The following is a 21,680-nucleotide window of genomic DNA, read 5'->3' as shown; positions in this document are numbered from 1 at the left end:
GAGGCGGCGGAGCAATTCAATTTGTTTGGTTTTAAGTGTAAGGAGCCGTAATTGAGAAGGGGAAAGTACAGATGTTTTAATTGAGTTTGCAGCTACCACCCAGAGTTGCAGGAGCCTAATAGAGAGGAAGAGGTGAGGGTCTCCATTAGCCTCTCGGCTTGCCATTTCTCCTTGGCCTGCAGCCCCATCCGTCACGGCCGTCCCCGCCAGGAATAGCTACTCCGTGCCTGCACACGAGGAGGAAGGGGATGGAAAAAGAAGTCAGACTAAACCAGATGTATAATGTGCATTTTATTGGTTTTAATCCCTTTTTTTTTTTTTTTTTAAAACTAATTACAGTCAGGACAAGCATCACGTGTGAATCTGTAATAATGAATTGTTAGTGCTGATAATGGCCAAATAAAAATAGACTCAATTCGCGATGGGTGAGAGGAGAGAGCTCATGCCCCGCACCCAGGGGTCACACAGCATCCCTCCAGCCAGCGCTGGCTGCACTGAGCCATCCCCTTCCCGCTTTCTCCAGTAATTTTTAAGGCATTGCTATGTCATGTTTTATATGAAAAATGTTCTCTGCCGTAGAGCTTCTTTCCGTTAACCACCCCAATTCCTCGGATATATTTGTTTTGCTGCTGTGCAAGGACGATGGGTGTCTGGGAATTCGTGGTTATTTATTTGAGAAGCACTCATGCTCCTTTGGGGAGCAGAGTCCTTCCCAGTAAGGTACCACGGCAAAGGCTGGGGCCAGGGTGTGAGCCCTCAGTGTGCCACTGCATCCAAAACCTGAATCCAAGCAGCTCCTGGAGGTACAGCCCCTCAGAAGTCACTGTCACACACTGTGTCGAGGGGGACATATGGGGCAGGGAAGAGAAGGCACATCTGTAAATGTAAGAGGTGGCAGGAAAGGGGAGGGGGTGTCAGGCTGGGCACTCTTCCTCCCCTATCCCAGGCAGGGCCAGCGGGGCAGCCCTGAGAGAGGAGGGGAGGGCGAGAGGAGATGGAATAATGGAGAACGGCCCCGTTCTCTGGGTGCAATGAAATGTGAAGGCAAGAGGCTGAAATGGGCATGTGGAGGGCTGGGGCTGAGCCTTGCAAAGCACGGGCAGCCCAGGGCAGAGAGAGCTCTCAGTCCCTTCCATGAACCCACACCTGCACACTCGTGCAGAGGAACAGCCCCCTCAGCCTCTCCAGCTTCCAAAGGCTCATTTCGTCAGCATTAAATTCCTCCCTCCAGCTCTGCCCAGCTCCCAGCTGCCTTGCAGGTGGCTCCCAGCTCAGCTGCCCCATGAATCTGCCCTCCAACCTACTGCTTCCTAAATGAGACACCAGCACCAGCTACCTGTAAAATACCTTCTTAATTTGGTACTGAAGATGCTACATCAGCTTCTCAGGAGCTCTTGGGGATGTTTAAACTCACTAGCAAGGGCTGCCAAAGCCTGTTTAGGATCAAGCTGCCGAGAAGACAAACAGTCCCCCCGGATCCTCTCCAGGCAGCTCCACAAGGACACAGTGGCAGTGCTCAGGCTCGAGAGGTGCAGGGTTTTGCTCTAAAAGCCATGAAGTGGTTTTATACAGCTCCAGGTACTTGCATATTCCCCCAGGAGGAGCACTTCAGGTCATATGGAAACCAGAAAGTCCTACTTGAAAACAGAGCTTGATTAAAAAGAGCTGCAGTTCAAAGCTTGCTTTAGTGAGTGGTGACATTTAATACTGCAGCAAGTGCAGAGGGCAGGAGGATCTGACATGCACCCGGTTTTGAACCTGCTTAGATAACAGGGGGTTAAAATATTTCAGGTGAAGACTTTTAATGTTCTTCCTTTTGTCAGGAAACCCCATTTGATCTGTGCCCAAGGGCCTCAGAGCACAGGACTTGGTGTTGTTTGTCACTGTGTGGTGTTACAGTGACCACAATTGCCTTAAAAGCCGAGGCTCACCTAGAGCTGCCTAAGGTAAGAGCAGCCCCATTCTCAGAGCAGCAGAGCAGGAGCAGCCCAAAGCCCACCTTAACTCTGTGCAGAAGGAGAAGAGGGGGGATTCAAGCCCAGTTCCAGCACGGTTTCAGGTTTTGCTGCCCCGTTTTGGGAGCTGTGCTGCTGCAGGCAGGACTGAGCCAGGACACGGCCGGTTCCTCCTGGCACCAGCACATTCCCCTGAGTTAACACCCACCTTGTTTCAAGGCTAATTACCCAGCACGGGGAGCTGGGAACGCATCACTGTGCACAGCCGGAGCTCCGCGGGCCTCTCGCGTGTCAGGACTGGGTAATTAGCACCTCCGCAGCCCATTCCCGATTCCCACCGCTGGAGTCAGGGCCTGGCTGCTTGTAGCAGCCCCGTGCAAAGGGGAGAAAGGGACAAGGGTTCTGGCAGCAGGAACGCCCGAGCCGTGTGCTGTTGCCGAGGGACGCAAGGCTGATTGATTGCCTTTCCAGGGGGAAGAGCTGTATCCCTGCATGCAGAGGGGTATTGCTCTGAGCAACTGGGCTGCCACAGCACAAGAAAACAGGATGGAAGTGTTAATGTAAACTCCCGGGGTGGAGAAATCCAGCTCTAAGCTACAGATCCCAGATCCTAGGCAATCCATGGTGCACCAACAAATTAATGACTCTAGAAAATGAAAATGTAACTGCAAAAAATTATGTCCTTCTGAATTAGGTCTATTCCCACTCTAATTTCTTCCTTCAGGTGGCACAGGAGGTTGGTTTGAAGGAGTCTCAGCAGAAGGGAGACTCAGTTCTGCCAAACTCCTGCTGGATTCTGCACAGCACACCCCTGCCTTTGGGAGAAGGGATATTTAGCCAATCAGTGCAGTGAGCAGCCGAGGCTGTCTGCTCTTCTGTGTGCCGAGACCTGCAGCACTCAGAGAGCCACTGAGGGACAGAGAACGTGCTGCTCCGACAGAGCCGAAGGCAGAAATGGCTGGACACTGGTTAATGGTGCAGGCTGCCAAGGGCTCAGCCCCAGGGCTTTGTCTGAGAACCACAACTGTGACAAGGCTGAATCCACTCCATCCACACCCAAAATGGAGCGAAGAAAGTCTGTGTCCAGGTCTGACCCGTGTCACCAAGCCAGTGGCCTGGAAACTTCCCTTCACACTACCTCTCCCCTACTGCACAGTCCCAGAGGGGGAGCTGAAATGCTGGAGTCTCTGGAGCCCCAGAGGGAATGTGCTGCTATCCCCCATCAGAGCTTTGACTCGCTCAGGACAATGTTTGCAGTCACAAACACAAAGCAAGAAAAGCCCCAAATGAGCACAAACACAATCCAGAAGGTGTGCCTGAAGGGGGAGAGGTGCTTGTTCACCGTCCCGCTGCCAAAGACCAGCTGAGTGTCCTTCCGACTGCAGTATGCGAGGAAAGCCGGGATGAGATACTGGATCCCATTCCCAGCATAGGCTCCTGTGATCCCCACCAAGGACTCCAGATCATGGGTGCAGAAAGCCACCAGCACTGGGGGAATCAATGTGATGGCAGGAAAGACAATCCTATCCACCACCCACGGGTAGGTCCCCCCTTCTCTGTGGAAAAGGGTCTTCCAGTTGTTGCGCAGGGTCACTGCGATGATGGGGAAGTTGGTGCTGATGGTGAAGACGGGGAAGAGGCCCAGGAAGTACCGAATGAAGGCAACGTTGATGATCTCACAGTTGGTGAAGTTGAGCGTGTACATGTCCATGAGGGTGTCGTTGCGGAAGCAGTAAATGGCAGTGAAGGACAGGAGGCTGTAGAAAGCCAGGATCAGGATGTAATCGAGCAGCACGAGCTTGTTGACATGCTTCTTCTTGGAGATGGGTGTGATGAGGGATGGCAGGGAGTGCTGGCACATGAAGGAGTAGACGCACACCCCAAAGAGATTGCGGATGCCCGACAGCTGGGCCATGGACGGGTGACCTTCAGCTTGGCCTCTGCTGATGCGGATGAGGGCCAGAATTATCATGAGGATGAAAGCTGGAGAGAGAGAAGGTTTCAGGTCAAGCCCAGGCCCACACTCCCCACGACCCTCCTCCCATCACACCATCAGTCTCGGCACCAGCTCTCTCTCCTGCTATGCAAGAGCATCTCCTTATCTCTTTGATGTACCACCTTATCTGAGGGTGGTACATCAAAGGTAAGGTGCACAGGAATTAATTGTGATTTGCTGTCAGTGCCAGTCAGCAGATAAGGTTATGGGCTCAGGCATCTCCCTCCAGTCTCCTTCCCACAGGGACTTGCCCTCCCACCCCCAAGAGCACAGGGCTGCCCTGAGCTCTTTGGAAGCATAAGGTTAACATGGCTGGGGAGCCCATCACCCTCAAGGCTCTCAGTGTATGGATGCTTCTACCACACACACTGGCTCAATATCACCATTTAAAATGGCTTAAGAGATGTTTGAGCTTTGACCTCTAAAGAAAGACAAGATTAAATCTGGCTCCAGTCAACCTCAGAAATATTTCTACACAGTTGCAACTGAAGTAATGTTTCCAAGACCTCCCCTATGTCCCCTACGTGCACAAGAGCAGCAGCTACTACCAAGTTTTCCTGTCCCTGTGATCTGTCGAGCATGATAGAGCAAGAACTAGCCAGCCATTTCCTGGGCAGGAGGAACAGGCTGTCTGTAGCTAATCCCAGGGTGGAGAAGCCAGTCTGGAAGGGACTAAAGCAGCAGTGAAAGACTGCTATTAAAATTCATCACTTCTAGGCACAAAGTCTGCTCATCTTTCCCCTTCACTTATGTTGGGGAAGAGCCTAACAACATTTTACAAAGCTTATCACAAACAGCAACGTGCCAGGGACAAAATGAATTGAGGAGATCGGGCTAATGCCCCTATTTACTCTGAGGGTCGAAATTTGAGCCAGCAGCAGTTACTGTGAGACTCTCATTCCTAGCATGGCACATAAAACCAGCAGAAAACTAATTCTGGTGTCACAAAAATCGCATCAACCTGGGAAAGATGATCATCAGCTGCTGGAGTTAACAAGCAACAGAGGGGGGAAAGGACCTGCCTGGCAGGGCAGCAAGCAGCGAGATTTACAGTCTGGTGCTGGCAATGGATGGGCCACTGTGGCTTGCACAGAGCTGTCTGTGCACTCTGTGAGGGAACAGAGCCGTGAATTATCAGGTAATGAAAAAACAACAAAATGCTGAGACTACTATTACAGACAACTTTGAATGTCATAAATATAAATACAGAGGAATTAAACTGAGCAGTGCACAGTCCAAGCTGGGAGCCAGGCAGGCTCGCTGTGGGGTGACAAGGACACTGGCTTGTTCCGTGCCCAGTCCTGCTCTCCCTGACACAGGCAGCTGGAGATGGGGAACTCTGCCAGGGATGGGACTAGGGAAGGCAGTTACAGACCAGTTAGTGAACACTGCCTGTCCTGTGCCCAGATTAACCTTACTAAACATCGGCTCCTGCACACCCCCAGCGCTCTTTGAAACCCAGTTTCTCCTCTCTCAGTAATCCTCTTCCTCCTGCTGCAAACACCAGCTCCAAGCTGCACGCCACATTTCACCTCATGCTGCCTCAGGAAACCTCTCGCTCCCAACCGTTTCCCAGTGACAGGGCACATCTAACAGCCCTCCACAAACACTGGACTGATGGCAGCAGATCCATTCCCTCACAGCACCACGAGGGCTCGGATGCTTTGGGAGAGCTGGGCTCTACCGACTCCCCCGAGAGCTATCACAGAGGGCTGTGGAAGGCAACAGCTCTTTGCTCTGGGGGTGTGCAATTCCCCTCGCCTTCACTCAAGCCAGTGAGCGAGGGGCACTGCGAACACAGGTACAGTTTTTGTGCCTCCCCCACATGTCCCGGAGGGGAGACGCCTGCCAGCCATATCTGCTCAGCAAGAAAGCCGGAAAGAGCTGTGTTCCGGGTGATGTGACGTGGCTGCGCTCCCCAGGGCTGCACAGCCTACAAGGAAGAGGAGAAGATGCCCTGAGCAATAAGACAAAGCAGGCTGGGCAGCTCTGGATATGTGCTGAGACTGTTCCTTTCCATCTTGCCTGGGAGAGCTGGTTGAGCTCTGTGGCCCAGAGCTGAGCTGGTCCTGTATCTGGACTAGGTAAGACTCGGAAGCCTTGCGCCTCTTCCCCTGCACACCAGGCAGTGAATCTCCTTGTGCTCTGCTCAGCAGAATGATAAGTGACCTACTCTCACCATTGTCTCAAAGTTCCACTTTCTGCACCAGTGCCAACAGGACCAGTTCAGGGGAGCTTCCAGGTGGGCACCTCATCCTCGGAGCACCTCCCATCTCCTCTGCCCTGACATGTGCTTTTCTGGCAGGGAGCACTGAAGGAACAGAATTCTTGTGCATTCCCTAAATGATAGAAAGAAGTCTTTGGCTTGAGCAACCAGAATTTAACACCTTTGTTTTTTCTTAAATACTCATTTCAGAAATTAAACTTACTAAAATTACAAGGAGTGACAATCTAGTGTTTCCAGCAAGGCAAGCTCTGCTCCCCCTGCCCGAGCACTGGTGTTCTGCAGATGCAAGATCCTTCAGAGAAATGGTGCTGGGTAAACTGGAAACCTCCCCTGCACAATTCCAGCCCTAGAGGACAACAGTAGCCCTGCCCCGATGGTTGGTTTCTCTCCCTCCCTGCAGCAGAAGAGTTTCTCAATTCTAGAACCGGAGAGCTAAAACATTTGCATGTCAGATTTATCTCTCTGTCCCTGGGAGGAGGCAAGCCCAAAAACGACACTCTGAAACCTAGATATGGTTTGGATGATAAGTCAAGATGAAAAGAAGATGACAGACTGACTGACAGGCAGCTTTGAGCAGAAAAGAGGCAGCACAGGATCCTCAGGCACACAAAAAGCTCCCACTCACTCACATCCTCTACCTGGGACAGCAGGCTGAAGGCTCTCACACAACAATACTTTGTGTCACCTACAGCTGCCACATCAACTGTCCCAACAGTGTTCCTTCACCACAAGGATCCTGGTGAAGTCAGACATGGGTTCATAAAAAAACCTCTCGATCTGTTCCTCTCCACACAGGACAAAGGATGCTCCAGGGATAAAACACCTTCAGACACCATGACCAACAGCACCCAGAGCCAGGTGGGCAGTGATGCCACCGTGGATTGTTAGTTGCTTACAAGAAAACTTTGCTTTACACCTTGTTTTATATAAATGCTTAAAAAGCAATCGAGGATTTTGCTCGTCCTGATTTTTCCACACTGTCAGACCCACTCCAAACCCCCAAACCACAGGCTTGGCTCAGAGGCACTTCTTGTCTCATTTTCTCTCCTCTAGATGTTCAGCATCATTTTTGGTGTAGGATGGAAGTGAGCCTGTGGAAAAAAATAAAGAGGGGCTACGCCATAAAGGAAAAGTTGTGATGAATCTCATCCCAAACATCCAACTGCCTCCCCTGCAGACTCTCTTTGCTCCCATCACTCTTTGAGCAGCGAACACTGGCTCTTCTCAGATAAAGAAGACCTTGCAGACAGCTACTGCTGCCTCTCCTGCTTGACTGAGATGTTGATTCAGAGACAGGGCAGTTCTGCTCTGGTTCTTGTAGGTGAAATAAGGCTGAATATGGATGAGCAGGCATCCAAAGAACACTTTGGGAAATATGGGAGTCAGGGGATATTAAGAAATACATTTTTGTGCACTTTGATAGAAGAATAACAGAGCTGCAGAGAAGCAGTGAAGATAATTTAGCCATTCCAAGTTTAAGAATCGTTTTGCAGAGCCAGAGAAAACACCTTTGCAAATGAAAAATGCTGTTTGTACATGAGCTTCATCTCTCTGCAGAGAGGCTATTGCAGAAAAGAATAAGTCCAAGGCTAAACCACATTTGTTTTCCCCCCATCATGGTAGGTTCCTGGAAGAACTGATGCTCAGAATGCGCTTCTGGCTTAACCCTCCCTTGCATCCCTGGAAGACACTACATTTGTGAGATGGGCACGTCTTCTCCAACCCTGTCCCTGCTCTCATTCCTCCTTCCACGAGCAAAGCCCAGAGCAAACATCACCGTACCTGCCTGCTGTCCCTTCCAGGGACCCAGAGAGGCAGTGGAGTGCAGCCACCCCACGCCTGGCTGCTCCCCTGCCCCCCAGCCATTAGTCTGAGCCGGTGCCACGCGGCGCTGCCGACACGTTTGTGGCAGGGCCATCCGTCACCGCCGGCTGACGCCGTGACAGAGCTTCCCTGTCGAAGCAGAGAATCAATATGCCAGGAAATAATGATAATGAATCACCCTTTCCCAACATGTGCCACTTGCTTCCCTTTTCATACATTAGGTGGCAAGATGGATTCCATGAGGGAGATGTTTTCAGGAGCTCCCTGAGCCCAGTCTCTTTGGAAAGAGGAAGATCTCTCCCCACCTTAACCCTGATCCTCCATCAAGCCAATACACAGCAGACCACTCTTAAACAGAGGAACAGATCTCGTTTAGTTTAGTGTTAGGCAGCTCCTTCAGGAGAAAGGGCATAAATGCAAGAGCATCTGCTCTGTACACACTGAATGGCCCACTAGCACATCAGTCAGTCCTACCTTCTGCATCCCTTCCCTGTTGTCTCCTTCCCTGCTGATTTCTTTCTAGGATGCTGGTGCCCACCCCCTCAGAGCCAGCTGCCTTCCAGCAGTGTTTTGGGTAAGCTGAAGAGCCCACTGTGACTCTGGAACTGCCAGGCATTATCGATACTGTGGCATTTAAACTATTAAAGCATGGCTGGAGTTCACCATGCTGGCAGAACAAAGTATCTGAAATTAAGACATTGATTTTTAAATTTAAAACTCATTTAGCCAGTTTCTCTTGCAGAAGCTATGTCCTGCCACTTGTTCATGACCTCCAGCTCTCTGTAAACTCTGGAGCAGCAGCTGATAAATTTCTCCAACCTTCAGAGGGGGTTTCTATATGAATTGACTGTAAAGAGGTAACATGAAAACCAGGTTTGCTCCATCAGTTGTGGGAGCTGGAGTAGTTAAGGATCACATTTGACGACGACAGACCCTAAAACACTGTCTCTAGGAAGATGAAGGATTTATGAGTGCAGAGACTGTGAGGAAGCAAGATGGATATGCTCATAGAAGACAGCAATTCTCTGGAGAGAGATGTCAGAAGGAAAAGAGGAGGGAAATTACTTCTCAGAAGAAGGGTATGAGCAAAAGTTGTGGAACATGTGTGGCTCCTTCCTCTAATGGAGCGTTACCCTCCCTGCCCCAAAGCCTGAGGCAGGTCCACCTGGCAGGGGACTGTTGCTCATACAGCAGGGGAGGCACAGCCACATGTTGGGCAGGTTAAGATCACAGAAGTGTGACACATCTTACCAGGAAGGCAAGAAAAAGCCTCTGAGGCATCTCCACTCCCCCAGCTTTGACTGGGTCCTGCTGCAGCCGTCTCAGACTCTGCTGCCTTGGGCCAGGCAGAACCTGTTTCTTTAACAAAGGGAAACTTCATTAAAAAGTACCATCAGGACTTTTTGGCAGCCAAAAGCGGTTTAGCAGGGCTTCTCTGCTGTAAGGGCATCATCTCCCTGCTTTCCTTCATCAGGTTCACAGTAAACCAAGGTTTACAAGTAGCCTCCCCTACTGTGGTAACAACTCCTGCTGTGAACCCGTCCGAGCTGCCCCCTCTCAGCCCACCTCAGCTGGTCCCACAGACATCTGCACACCAGCAACAGTTCACAGGGAGAAAAACGGCTCTGCACTCGGGTGTTTATCATGGATATTTTCTCTCAACATATGGGAAGGAAAGAGCAGCCAGCGAGGCTTGTTTGCTTCTGGTGGAAAATTACCCGCGTAGTTTATTGTCCTCTCTCCGCTGGTCACCCTTGGCAGAAGCACCATAAAGCCTCTGCAAGCAGGACTCTGCTCTCAGCTCTGCTATTGACTTGGCCTGTTAGCTCTGACAGTCACTTCTCTGTCCGTGTCAGAATTTATTCTTCTGTGAGAAGGGAATGACACACATTTTGGTGTCACCGTGAGCCTGAGCTACAGCTGCGTGTGCTCGGGAAGCACTGGGTGCAGAACACCCACATTCCATGAAATCCAGGTGCTTTGCAGCCTTAACCACATCATCCCCATCCTGCTCTGGGCCCTACCCAGAAAAGTTTTTTATCAGAGCAGCTTTTCATGCCACACCCCCACTCTGAAAACCTGTGTGAGCACCGTCATCCAGACCCTTTAGCAGGGCTAAATGTGTCCTTACATTTCCAGCTCCCCTTCTTCAGCTCTCAGACCCATCAGTGTCTCCTGCTGCATGGATAAAGTGCTCTTTTCAGCGGCATCAGCTCCTCAGGCAGGATCTGAGTTGTCCTGTCCAGCACTGCATATCACTCTCCATCTGCATCTGAAGCTAACAAGGCTCTTTCCCTCACACAGGCACTGCTTCTCCCCACTGCCCCCCACAAACAGGACTGAAATGAGCTCCTCAGCCGACAATTCCAAAAGCAGGCATGACAGAAGCACAGCATTTTAACTAACTCTTCATAAATATATTCACTTCTCTTAGTGAATTATTTACCCTGGGCTCCAGCAGCAGCTTCATCTGCTCCAAAAGGGATATAAGAACATGAAGTAACTTTGTTGAAGCAGCTTGTCAGAATAAACATGCAACAGTGTCCTGATTTACAGTCCAATTCCCTCTTCTTCCTGTACGCCCTGCACTGTGGGAGGGAAGGGGCAGAGATCAAAATGGTCCCTCCTGAAGCTGTTTGCAGAAAGCTCCGTTTCTGATGTGAAAACAGGCCACCCACCTTGAGGACTGTGGCACTGGCAGACTAATCTCTCTGCAGGAGACTGGAAGCACAGGACTTCAGATAACTGTCACCCCCATCCTAAATCAGCTTCCTCTCTAATTCTCACTCCCAGCAGCTGAAGGGACATGGCAGAGTGACTCCAGTTTTCTACACTGAATCAACTCCAGCACAGCTGGTTCCACTGCTAAGGATGGCAGGGACAGTTACCTGAGACTGCTCACAAGGTGAGATGGTCTGAGACCAGTTTTCTGCAGAGCAGTGCTGTAAAGAGCAGGGCTCTGGTGGAGAGAGCAGAACTACCAGAGAAATCAGCAGATATGGAAAGTCAGCCCCACTGGCATGCTCTGGAGAAGGCTTCCCCAGAAACCTTCTGCCAAGTATCCTGGAAGGGGATGGGGTGGAGAAAAAAGGGCTTAACACAGACTTCCAGGCTATTCTTGTCTGATTTCCCTCTGTCTTGCTGGCCAGGGGAAAGAGCTAGGGGATAGATTTTATTCCTGGGCATATAATTGTGAGATCATTGTTTGGGCAGGGTTGGGAATGCTCTGTCTCAGGGGCTGCAGTCACTTGAATAGATGTAGTACGATCTGACTATGCTACAGGGACAGACAACTGAGCCTGCAGCAACCAAACCCACAAGTTTATTCCTCTATAAAACATCTCTTTATTAAAATACAATACTTTCTAATAACTACGATGCAGCATCAAGAGCAGCACACACTGCAAATGTCCCACGTGGGAGCTGTCTGGGAACATTTGCCAGAGACTATTCAATAACAGCAGTGATAATCTTGCTACCAATGTCTTTAAAGCCAACAGTCCTCACCTATAGAGCTGGACATCTCAGGCTGCAACAGGCTGCAACTAATCGGGTTAGCTGCTTAATACACAATAGCCCAATGTTTGCTGCTGAGCTCCACCAAGCCCTGTCCTTTTGTTATCTTTCCTAATCCATATCCTATCCCATGACGCTGCTAGACAGTTATTATCCAATATTATCCAACAGTAAAGAGGTAGGGCTGTGCCCCAGTGAGCTGTGTCCCCTCTGCTTTGAGAGGTGCATGGGACTTGCCTGGCTCAGTCCCTTTTGCTGCCCTTCAGCAGCTCACCCCTAACACCACCCACTTAATCAGAATTGAAGAAATGATGAGGAAAAAAACCCAGCTAAATATTCAAGTCTCTTTAGAGAACAATCCATCACCACCATGGAGTTAAACCCTCCAGGAAAACAAAAGAGCCTTAAGTCCAAACAGCAGAATTGAAAATACCAACAGGTCTAATTTGTTGACAGCTTAGTTGGTGTAGGCTTCTGTGAGAGACTCCCTGCTCCAAGAACCTTGTAGAAGACCTGGAAACAGGCTCTAAAACTGGTAAAAGACTTGGGCTAATAACAGCTCTACACTTTCACAAGACTGAAGTGGAAGGGAGATGAAAGGAAGGAAGGAATTACAGTCTGGGGAAGAACCCTCCTCACCCCATGGGAATGATTCATACTTACCTGGCCCCATCTCTGCTCTTAATAGAGCTGGGTGAGCCAACAAGGTTCTAACTCAAAACAAGGTTCATAACTCAAAACAAGGCTTCACTGTAAGCACCGCTGCCAGGACTTAAACCAAGTGATTTTTCCTGACTAGCCCTTTCTCCAGGGAAGCACAGCAGGCAGGGTCCTTGTTGTACCCTTTAGGTTGCCTGTGCTCAGTCTCCCAAGGCAGTTTAGGTACCAGAGGGGCTTTTACAGTTGGGAAAGGGATCAGAGCTTGTGTAGGCAAAGCCTTACACACCCGCCAGCTCCTGGAGAACAGAGATCTCTAAGCATGGATAAGGCCAGCAGTTCAAGCACCAACTGCTGCACTGAATTTAACCACTGGCACTCACCCACACGAAGGCAATTGGTTTTGCAGCCAAGTGTGTAAGCTGTTACTCTTCAGAAGACTGCCAACAGCTCAGTGCCTCTGGAAGCCCTCTCTGCCACCAGCCCCCCTCCACCTGGAGACACAGATCCACCCTCTGTGCTCCTACCAGTCCTGGCAGGGAAGCGCCTCACCATGCCAGCCTTGTTTCCAGATGAGCTGTCTGTGATCAACAGGCCCAGACAAGGAGAGCCCATCTGTCTGGGCTCTTTAGCAGTACAACACTTGGGCTTGCAAAGCTCCTCCTTCAACTTTCTCCCTTTAGAGGCTTCAAAGATGCCTGTCCTGCCTAGTCCCTTACCTGGGGAGGAAAAGCACAGCCACATGAAGAGCTCATCCCTGCCACATCTCCATTTTTAATTTCCAGTTTGGATCCCAGTGTTTACGACTATTTTTCAGAGACAGAATGAAATTGTTCTTGTCTGCAAGGTGTGGAAAGAGATCGCTGTAGGCTTTGATAGCCGATGTGCTGCCAGCGATGAGCATGAGGCTCTGGAAGAGGCTGGTGACATTTGATTATCACTTAGATCAGGAGAAAGAGGGAAAGCAACTTCCAAAGGCAAGGCTGACACTGTTACAAACGCGAGCAGAAATGACCTTCACACACAGCTAGCTCTCCCTGCTGCCAAGAACCATCCTCTCAGCCGCTATCATCTGAATCACCAGTACACCTGGGGCAGTGCTGCTTTACATCAGCCTCTGCTGCTCCAAAATCCAGGTGCTTTCCACTGGGCTGGGGAAAAGGGTGTGCAGTGGGTCCTGTGCAGCAGACACACTGCAAAGTCTGTACTGACCTCCCAGCTCAAGGAGGCTTGATTTTCTCAAATCATGACGGAAAGCATGGGTCAGCTTCCCATCCACACCAAGATAACGGGCATGTCTAAGCTGAAGCAGCCACTGTCCGTGTGGGAAGTTTTTCCCAACACAACAAACAGGCAGGCTGGCAGCTCCAGTGTTGCTCTGCTGCTCAGAGTGCTTTGCAAGAGAACCACCCTCAGCACCCATGGCTAAAACCAACTCAAGGAAAGTGAAGAAAAGGCACAGATTATATCAGGACAAAGAGTTCAAAACTGGCCATTGGCAAGCAGACAGGAAAAGTCCAGGAGACCATAAACCACCATCCAAGACCATTCTTTAGGATCTAAACTCTCTAAGCACCAACAAAAGACCAGCTCATGTTTAACTCACAGTCCTGCACTGGGAGGAGGGGACAGCAGTGATGTAAGGACATGGGAGAGGCCAGCTTGATAAATCTCAGCAGTACAGGATCCATCCTTACCCCAGAATCTGCAGCAAGAGCTTTTCTCTATTCCCTGCATCACATGGCTTTTTGATAAATCGTCCTTCCCAATAAATCTATCCCTCATTGTACACATACGGAATCCATTGCTCTAAGTAGCCACTGAGGTGCTGTCAGGGTCATTAACTATCATTATCTGGGGCAGCTGTTCCCCAGTGTGCTGATGTAGGAATCAATCAGGCTAAAGCATGAATTTCCCCTACACTTCTCCAAACACTGCCTTTGTCCCTCTCCATCAAGAGGTGAAAAAGAGGAACAGTTCAGCCTTTATGCCAAGGTTTAGCAGTCCTCATACTGGAAGGAGCTGGCTAAAGGGAAAGCAACAGCAGATGAGGCAGGCATCAGGCTGTCACAGAGACAGGATGAGCTCTGACTGATGTCTTTACCAGGAAAGAGGAGGCAGGGTGATTGGAAACAGGCCAGTCAGCTGAGCAGAGATCACTCTTGGAAAAAAAAAAAGTAGAAGGAAAAAAAAGGACCCAAAACTTCCTCATCCTTTAGTACCCCTTAATGAGATAACCCTTCTCTGAAGAACGGGAGGGCTTTCAAACCTTTCATGTGCTCAGACAACAAAGGGGAAAAAACAGACATTCAGGATTTTCACACCATCCAAGGTCAGGATTCGTTAAATCAAGCTGTTCAACATCTGAGGCTTGAGAGCTCAAAATCCAACTTCATTTTCCCGGGTGACAACTGCTTAACCCCATCTCAGGAGTTCTCTAGAACAGAGGATCTCTGTTCCTCTCCAGTGACTGCCAGCATTTCCAAACAGGATGAATTCATGAAAAGGGATGATACAGGATGAATTCAGGAAAAGGGACAATACCCAACTGCAGTCAGGTCAAGAGTGTGTGTGGTGGGAAATACTCAGAGAAGCAGCTTTTCTTCTTATTCCAGGTCGGTGATAGGTATAAACAGAGCTAATTCTGTGCTTGAGTGGACTGGACTTATGAACCAGGAGACCGTTGACCTGCAGAAATGCTGGTTATTAACCTGCAGAAATGCTCTTTATTAGCCCTGAATATCAGTTAGTCTGTCTAGGTTACACAAAAATAGACAAACCTGAACATAAGCCTCCACAACACACACACACACACACACTTCTCAGCCTTTAAGGGCATGTAGACACACAATTCAGACAAGAGGCAGCTGCATCTTTGAATGACAAAGGCATTGGATTAAAAAAAGGAAAAAAAAAAAAAAAGAAAAAAGAGGTAGTGATGTCTTATTTCTCTTCAGGGAATGACCTATCTTCCCAGAAGTTCTTGGCAATAAGATTTTAGAGAGAACTCATGGGAGCGGGGCTTCCCAAGGACAACACACATTGGTTTGGGGGTTTCCAATGCAGCACATCCTACCATAAAAGAAGACCCAGGAAAATAAAATGCAAACAGATAATAAAACTAAGGGTGGAAAGTCTGACAGAAGCACCTTTTGTTCTCGGATCAAAACAAAGATTCTTCAAAGTCTGTTGCACACATGCTGTGAGAATGAGAAACAACTGGTGGATATCACAGACAGCCCCCATGCAGGAGACTCTTCCAAACCCTTTCTGCCTCTCACACAAACCAGACTAAAACTTCATCTACCTACCACGCCTGATTGAGAACACTTTGTCTTGCTTTAATCAGAAAATTCATCCTAGAATAAAATCCTTCTCCTCAAAGATTTATTAGGCCTGCACAATTGTCCTCAAAGAGGTTGTTTTGAAAAGCACTTGCTTCCAAACAGGAACATCTTGCCAAAGAGAAGCGTCAGTGGCGTGACTCAGGTTCCATCAGTGGTAAAGAGGTGGCCGGGACTCTGCCAAGACTCACCTATCCATCTCATGAGGGACGTCATGATTTGAAGATACTTGGTCTTCTGCACATTGAAGAAGGTGAAAGGACCCAAGAGGAGAGTGAATGCTGCCTGGAAGGAGAACAAAAACACACACATTAGATTAAAACCCAGAAATTCTGCCAGTAAGACAAATTTATTAGTAGAACAAAGCTTGCACTGAAGGTTCACCTCCAGACATGTCCGTTTGTCATGAAACTTTCTTTTGTTGCTTAATTTTACAGCTAAGTTGGCTGACACACAGGGGGTCAAGCGAGCTGTTTGGTATCAGAGAACATGCCTGGGGCAGAAGTAGAGCTCAGGATCCTCTTGGCTCTTGGCCACTTGCTATCACTGCTCCAGCACTCCTTTACTGACACATTTCAGTAAAAGCTCTCAGTGCAGCCTTACGGAACATTAAATATTAAACTGTGGCCTCTTTGCCCGGGTACATGCTCAGTTTAGGTCTGAATAGCAATAGCCCTGACCAGTCTGCCTGCATTAACATTGATGGGGTGGCTTCAGGGTATCCCAGGCTCAACAGCAATGGAGCCAGGTCTGCCTGGAACTTTTTTCCCCCAAGCTTTAGGTTGCTTGTATAAAAGATATAGTTTTTTTATATATGGAAAAACATATAGTGGGAAGCTATAGTGTAACAGTTCAGCTCTTGACTTGCAAGCTTGGACCTGTGCAAAGTGAGGAAAAAAAAAATCAGAGATACTCATAAGAAAGAACTTAATTCAATGTGAAAATTAAAGGTTCTGTCAATGAAGAGAGACCTTTCTTCACTGCCCCCTTAGATGTGTATTAAGAGACCAGTGTTTCATAGAATCACAGAACAGCTTGGGTTGAAAGGGACCTTAAAGCCATCTAGTTCCATCCCCCTGCCATGAGCAGGGACACCTTCCACTAGACCAGACTGCTCAAAGCCCTGTCCAGCCTGGCCTTGAACACTTCCAGGGATGGGGTAAACTGAACTGTGGTTTGCTGCAGCACCAGTCTGTTGCATCTCTTTTAGCCGGGTTACAAAAACATCCAACAAAGATCCATCCTAGAAATTTGGACTACACAGCTTCCCAGGTGAGTTTCTTCTAGCACTCTCCTAGAGCACACAAGACAACCACGTTGCCAGCCCATGCCCAGAGGTGATGTCCTCTGCAGCACTGTCACCTCTCTCTGGGCACCAAGTGGCACTCAAGCCCCACCTACCCCAGAGAGAAGAGAAGAGGCTTTGCTGCAGGAAGAAACAGGCTTTGGCTGTGATCTGAATGTAGACTGAAAGAAGCTATTTGTGACAGGGAGACAAAATAGGTGTTACAGAAGAGAGCCCTGCCTGTCATCCATGGGATAGCACCAGCTAGTGATACACTAACAGGTCCAAACACTGTAAGCAGGCAGTGTTTAGAAAGCCACAACACACACAGACCAGGTTAGTAGAGCATCCCAAAGGGATTTTTAAAGACAAATATTCAACATTAATATTTACACATTGCTCTTTTCCGTGACTTCTTAAAGCAGTTCAAGAAAAGGTGTCACCAGAAGTGAAGAACTGGGACTCAAAGGGGCAGGCTGCCGAGCCTCAAGGTCTCTGTCGACCCCAACAGAGTCAGGGACAGAACAGAATTCAAGCTATTTTAAGACCAGTACAACCCCCAGAAACCTTTTTTGAGACAGTTTCAGAATATCTGCAAGGCAAATTGGAAATGCCTCACATCACAAGTACTCTCAGACGACCAAAGTAAACCCAGAAGGGGACCAGGGGAGAGAACCCTCGGTTTGACTCGTCACTTGGTGAAGACATATCCTGATCTGAGGCCATCGCTTACACCAAGTCTTGTTTTTTCTGCTTGCTAAAAAAAAGGACAGGAAGCATGCACAGAATTCAGATTTGTGAAGCAACTGATGGCTGTTGGAGGAAACACTGAAATCACACAGAATACACCACCACAGGCATAACTGGCAAAGACTAGCAGCTAAACCAGCATTAACAGTTATGACGCTTCCAGTTTTAACACAGAAGCAAACCAGCCAGTTAAAAGCCTCTCTCTTTTTTGTTTTTTATTTTTTTAATCTTCTCCCTCTTGTTCCTTTCTTCTAAACAGGAGCTTAACCCTACTCTCCTGCTCTCTACGGACTGCCATTCTGTCCTAGGACAGCACACAAACCCCAAAGGACTAAATAAACTTTAGATTGAAGAGCAACATAGGGCAACAACCCAGAGCAAACCATAGACACCAACTCTCTTACTGAAAATTATTCTTGAGTTTGTGACTAATCTCTTTCAACCTCCTCTCCCCCAAAACAGACACTGCTCAACACAGCTTCCCTTCAAATCACGTTAATAGCTCCTGCGTCAGCAAGCGCTGAAACACAAAGAGACGGACGAAGGATGGTGATAATTAAGGAACAGGTGTCTGCTGCAAATGAGAATGCACCAGAACCAATTGGCAAAACAGCCCCTCAAACCATAGCAAGGATTGACACAAAATCACCGAGCACACAGCTGTGTGTGAAATCCAGATTTGTCTCACACACCGAGGAAAGAGCTGTGTTAAGGTAGAGGTGGGACTGAAAAGCACCAAAAGCATCATTAGGTGCTGGAAGAACCTGTGTCTCTTACATGCTCCCCAACATCTGCTAAAGAAGCAGAAAGAATTCTTCTGATTTACTCTCCACCTTCTGCAGTGATTCTCCAGTCCTCAAAGCACCCTAAAAAATTAAATCCATTGAGCAAAGCTTTCAACTCTGCTCCTCTCTGGGTGTTACTGCTCAGCTCTCCGGGAACAGGCCCAGGTTGTTGTGCTTGAATGGCTGGATTCCCCTCCCATCCTTTAGCATGATCAGTATCTTCTGCTCTTAACAAGATCCTGGAGCTGGTCCAAAGGAACCAAGTGAGAGATTAATTCTAGTGCAATAAAAATTTATTACCTTTTCCACTTGATGTCCATTAGTGATCCAAGATGGATATCCATGGATCAATACAAACAATGCTAAGGCCTGCAATGAGATAAGGGTGCCCTGCTCTAAAGGGATTTGTGCCAACCACTTTTATGAATGGAGGCCACAGCACACACTGGACTGCTTAGAAGGAGAAAGGCTGGGCAGAACAGGGCAGTAAACAGCCAGATTAACATAATTTTGAAGTGCAATGGTGTACAGCTCCACCGGATTGAGCACAGGGCAGGACAAAGGGGTCAGCTCCTCACCAACAACCAGGACACAAGGAGCAAGGACTTAGTCCTTGGATTAGAACTAATCTCATCATCAATCCTCAGAAGAGTCCCAAGGCCAGGAACCCTATTAAAAACATCCCTAAAAGCACGAGAAGAGACCACAATGCTTAGCAGGAGAATGTCTACTTTCTCTACCTCGTTGTGCCAGACACCTCAAATGCTCTTCCAACCCATTAAGTTAATTAGTTTCATAACTTCTCCCTAAGGAAAAAGTAAATCCAAATAAGCACTTCAGACACATACCCAAACTTTCCACCTGATGTTTCCCAAGATCAGGTCTCTCCCAGAGGGAAATAATTTACAGGGTGCTTCACTACACATGTAATTCAAACTATCTAAAACCCACATAGAAACCTGCACCAGTCATCCCTGCCAGAAATCGAATATGCAGATCCCCAACACATCAAAAAGCTCTCCCAAGTTTTCCAGTTCACCTCTTGAGCCAGCCAAGATATGTTCTAGGAGTTTATCATTCTCTTCCTAAGATTCAGCAAATTAACCCAAGGCAGAATGACCGTAGTCTACTTTGATTAAAGATTTTTCTACTAATGAAGTGGTTTTGTATTAGAAACAAACAGGCACATGTGGCTGATTCATTGCTAAACTCAAAGGAGGTAAAGGAATGCTTCCCTTGGCTAAGGAGGAGAATTGGATCTATTAAATACTGTTCATATTCACAGGATGGCAGAGAGAAACCTTTACAGTGCTTTTGCACAGGGCTGCCTATTAAGAGTGATTCCCTAATTTCTGTCCAAACTCCTCTATTGAACAGGAAAGGCCAGAAAAGTCCCCAGGCTCATAGTGGAGGGTATGTGGAACCCACACATAGCAAATAAATGTAAAATCCTTTCTTTTTCTTTCCTTTCTTATGCTGAAAAACAGCATGAAGATCCAGCATGCTAGTGTCTGAAAAACCACTGTTTTTCTTGCTTATACTGACATTTCCAGTCAGAAAATGAGAAGTCAGTGAGGGTAGAAGAAAGAACAGCAGCTTGTCACCCTGGATTACACTCTTCCCTGCAGGTTAGTAGGAGCCACAAGCAGCACACCAGCTTGTTCAACCCCTGGGAGGGTCTTCAAATCCATTCCTCCCACCAAGCCAAGCCATAGCAGTACAGGCACCAAGGTTTGGGAGCTTCTCTGAGCCGGCAACTCAGCTGACACCACTTTCCCAGCCTCTGCACCGCACCTGTCAGCTCTCAGTATTTCAAAATGAAAAAGCAGGCTGGTCAACTCGAGTCTTCTTGCCACAGGGGAACTAGCTAGGGCTTACCATTGCCTGGAATATATTTTTATATATATTTATATATTTCTAAAAGTATATTTTATTAAAGCTCTTATGCTAAAACTTGGTTATGTAACCTTGTTTATTGGCTTATCTTAAAAAAGCAAAGAGTAAGATCAAGCGTTAATAGGACATCTGGCTGGTTTTTATCAGCTTAGTTTCAGCCAAGAGGACCACCAAGAGAGCTCTCAACCACTAAGTGATGGCCAGCTAATGCCAAGAGTCTTTCAGACCATACAAACATGCCTCAAGCCAGTCAGAGGGCTGTTTGACCAAACAGGTTCTTTATTGACCTGAAGGGTCCATCCATCACTCTGAACCAGTACAATTCAATAGCTTTCATCTGCTTCCCAGCATGTGGCTTTTACAAAGGCAGCCAATACAGCTCAGGAAGCACAATTAGCATCCCAAACGTGGCTGATTCATGTATTAGATGCAGTAGTTACAGCATTATGGCTAGTGCCTGCATACATTTGCAAGAGGACCATCTCAAAAGCCAGCCTCATTCATAACTGTCATCAGAACTTGCTTGTTTTTATGCTCCACAAACTCATCTGTAAGAATTGCATCTGTCTTTGGTGCTTGCCAAGTAGTGAATTAAAAACAGTAGCTATTGCTTCTTCTTGATTCAGAACCTGGAATGGTTCAGACAGGTTGGGTAGAAGCAGGATATTTACCTGAGCAAAGTGAGACCATGAAGATTAATCTTGTTAAATACAGCAAATGCACCAGGAGCAGAGCATAAAGTTTGACAGTTTTTGAATAAATGCATTTATGCAGCACAGGGCTGTCATACCAATGAGAAGTTAATAAGTTCCAGATAACGGGGCAATGATCCCTCAGTTTTAATGCGAAGATAAGAGGTAAAAGAGATGTTGTAGCACTCACTCCTTAAATATCTATCTCCCTTTGGGCCCCAGCCACCCTGCCTTTTCCTTTTCTCCTCCTTTCAGCCTTCCACACCCTCATTCAGAAACAGAACCCAGCCCAAACCAAATCATTCCTTGGAGTTCTTGTTTCCCCCCTCGACAGAAGTGACATCATCTCAGACAAGCTTCATTTTAGGATGGTATCAACTCCATCTCTGCAGATACCAATGTTTAGATTTCACAGCTGCTGAGCAATAGTACCTCTGTCCCGCAAGACAGAGCACAGCAATAACCCCACTCTGATGGGGGGCAAGCTGACATCTGATGAGAAAGTCACTGGTTTAACAAAATGGATCACTCTCCTTGGTAGACTATGACACCTTGGCAGGAAAGCTGAAGGTTTGGGTGCCTTATCCAGGACTGTGGGTACACAGCATTCCCACAGCAAAGCATGACGCTGACAGACTGAACAAGCACTTCCCAGAGGAAGCTTTGTTTGATTCAGAGCTCAAGGAAAGTCTCCTTGAGCACGGCAGGAAAAAGCAGACATTTCTTACATGCTGTCAGAAGTGGCAACTCTGA

The 21,680-nt window shown here is 48.0% G+C and overlaps 1 protein-coding gene across 7 annotated transcripts in view; it reads right to left on the bottom strand.

Annotated features, from left to right (window-relative positions):
• Positions 1–278: 278 nt before the first annotated feature.
• The window catches only part of TMEM104 (transmembrane protein 104), a 44,333-nt gene continuing 22,931 nt past the window's right edge, over positions 279–21,680 (bottom strand). For 5 of the 7 annotated variants that reach the window (XM_017812054.1, XM_017812058.1, XM_017812056.1 and 2 more), the window contains exons 9-11: positions 15,711–15,804; positions 9,254–9,355; positions 279–3,938 (exon numbers count right to left, since the gene is read on the bottom strand). In XM_017812054.1, the coding sequence (XP_017667543.1) occupies positions 3,178–3,938; positions 9,254–9,355; positions 15,711–15,804 (957 nt within the window). In that variant the 3' untranslated portion in view covers positions 279–3,177. The remainder of the gene's footprint in view (positions 3,939–9,253; positions 9,356–15,710; positions 15,805–21,680) is intronic. The other 2 variants (XM_017812059.1, XM_017812060.1) reach the window with 1 other exon arrangement.

This window comes from Lepidothrix coronata, unplaced genomic scaffold (genome assembly GCF_001604755.1).
Source record: "Lepidothrix coronata isolate B3197 unplaced genomic scaffold, Lepidothrix_coronata-1.0 Scaffold34, whole genome shotgun sequence".
NCBI classification, from domain to species: domain Eukaryota; kingdom Metazoa; phylum Chordata; class Aves; order Passeriformes; family Pipridae; genus Lepidothrix; species Lepidothrix coronata.
Note: the sequence above shows the minus strand (reverse complement) of the source record. Positions and strands in the feature narration are given on the sequence as shown.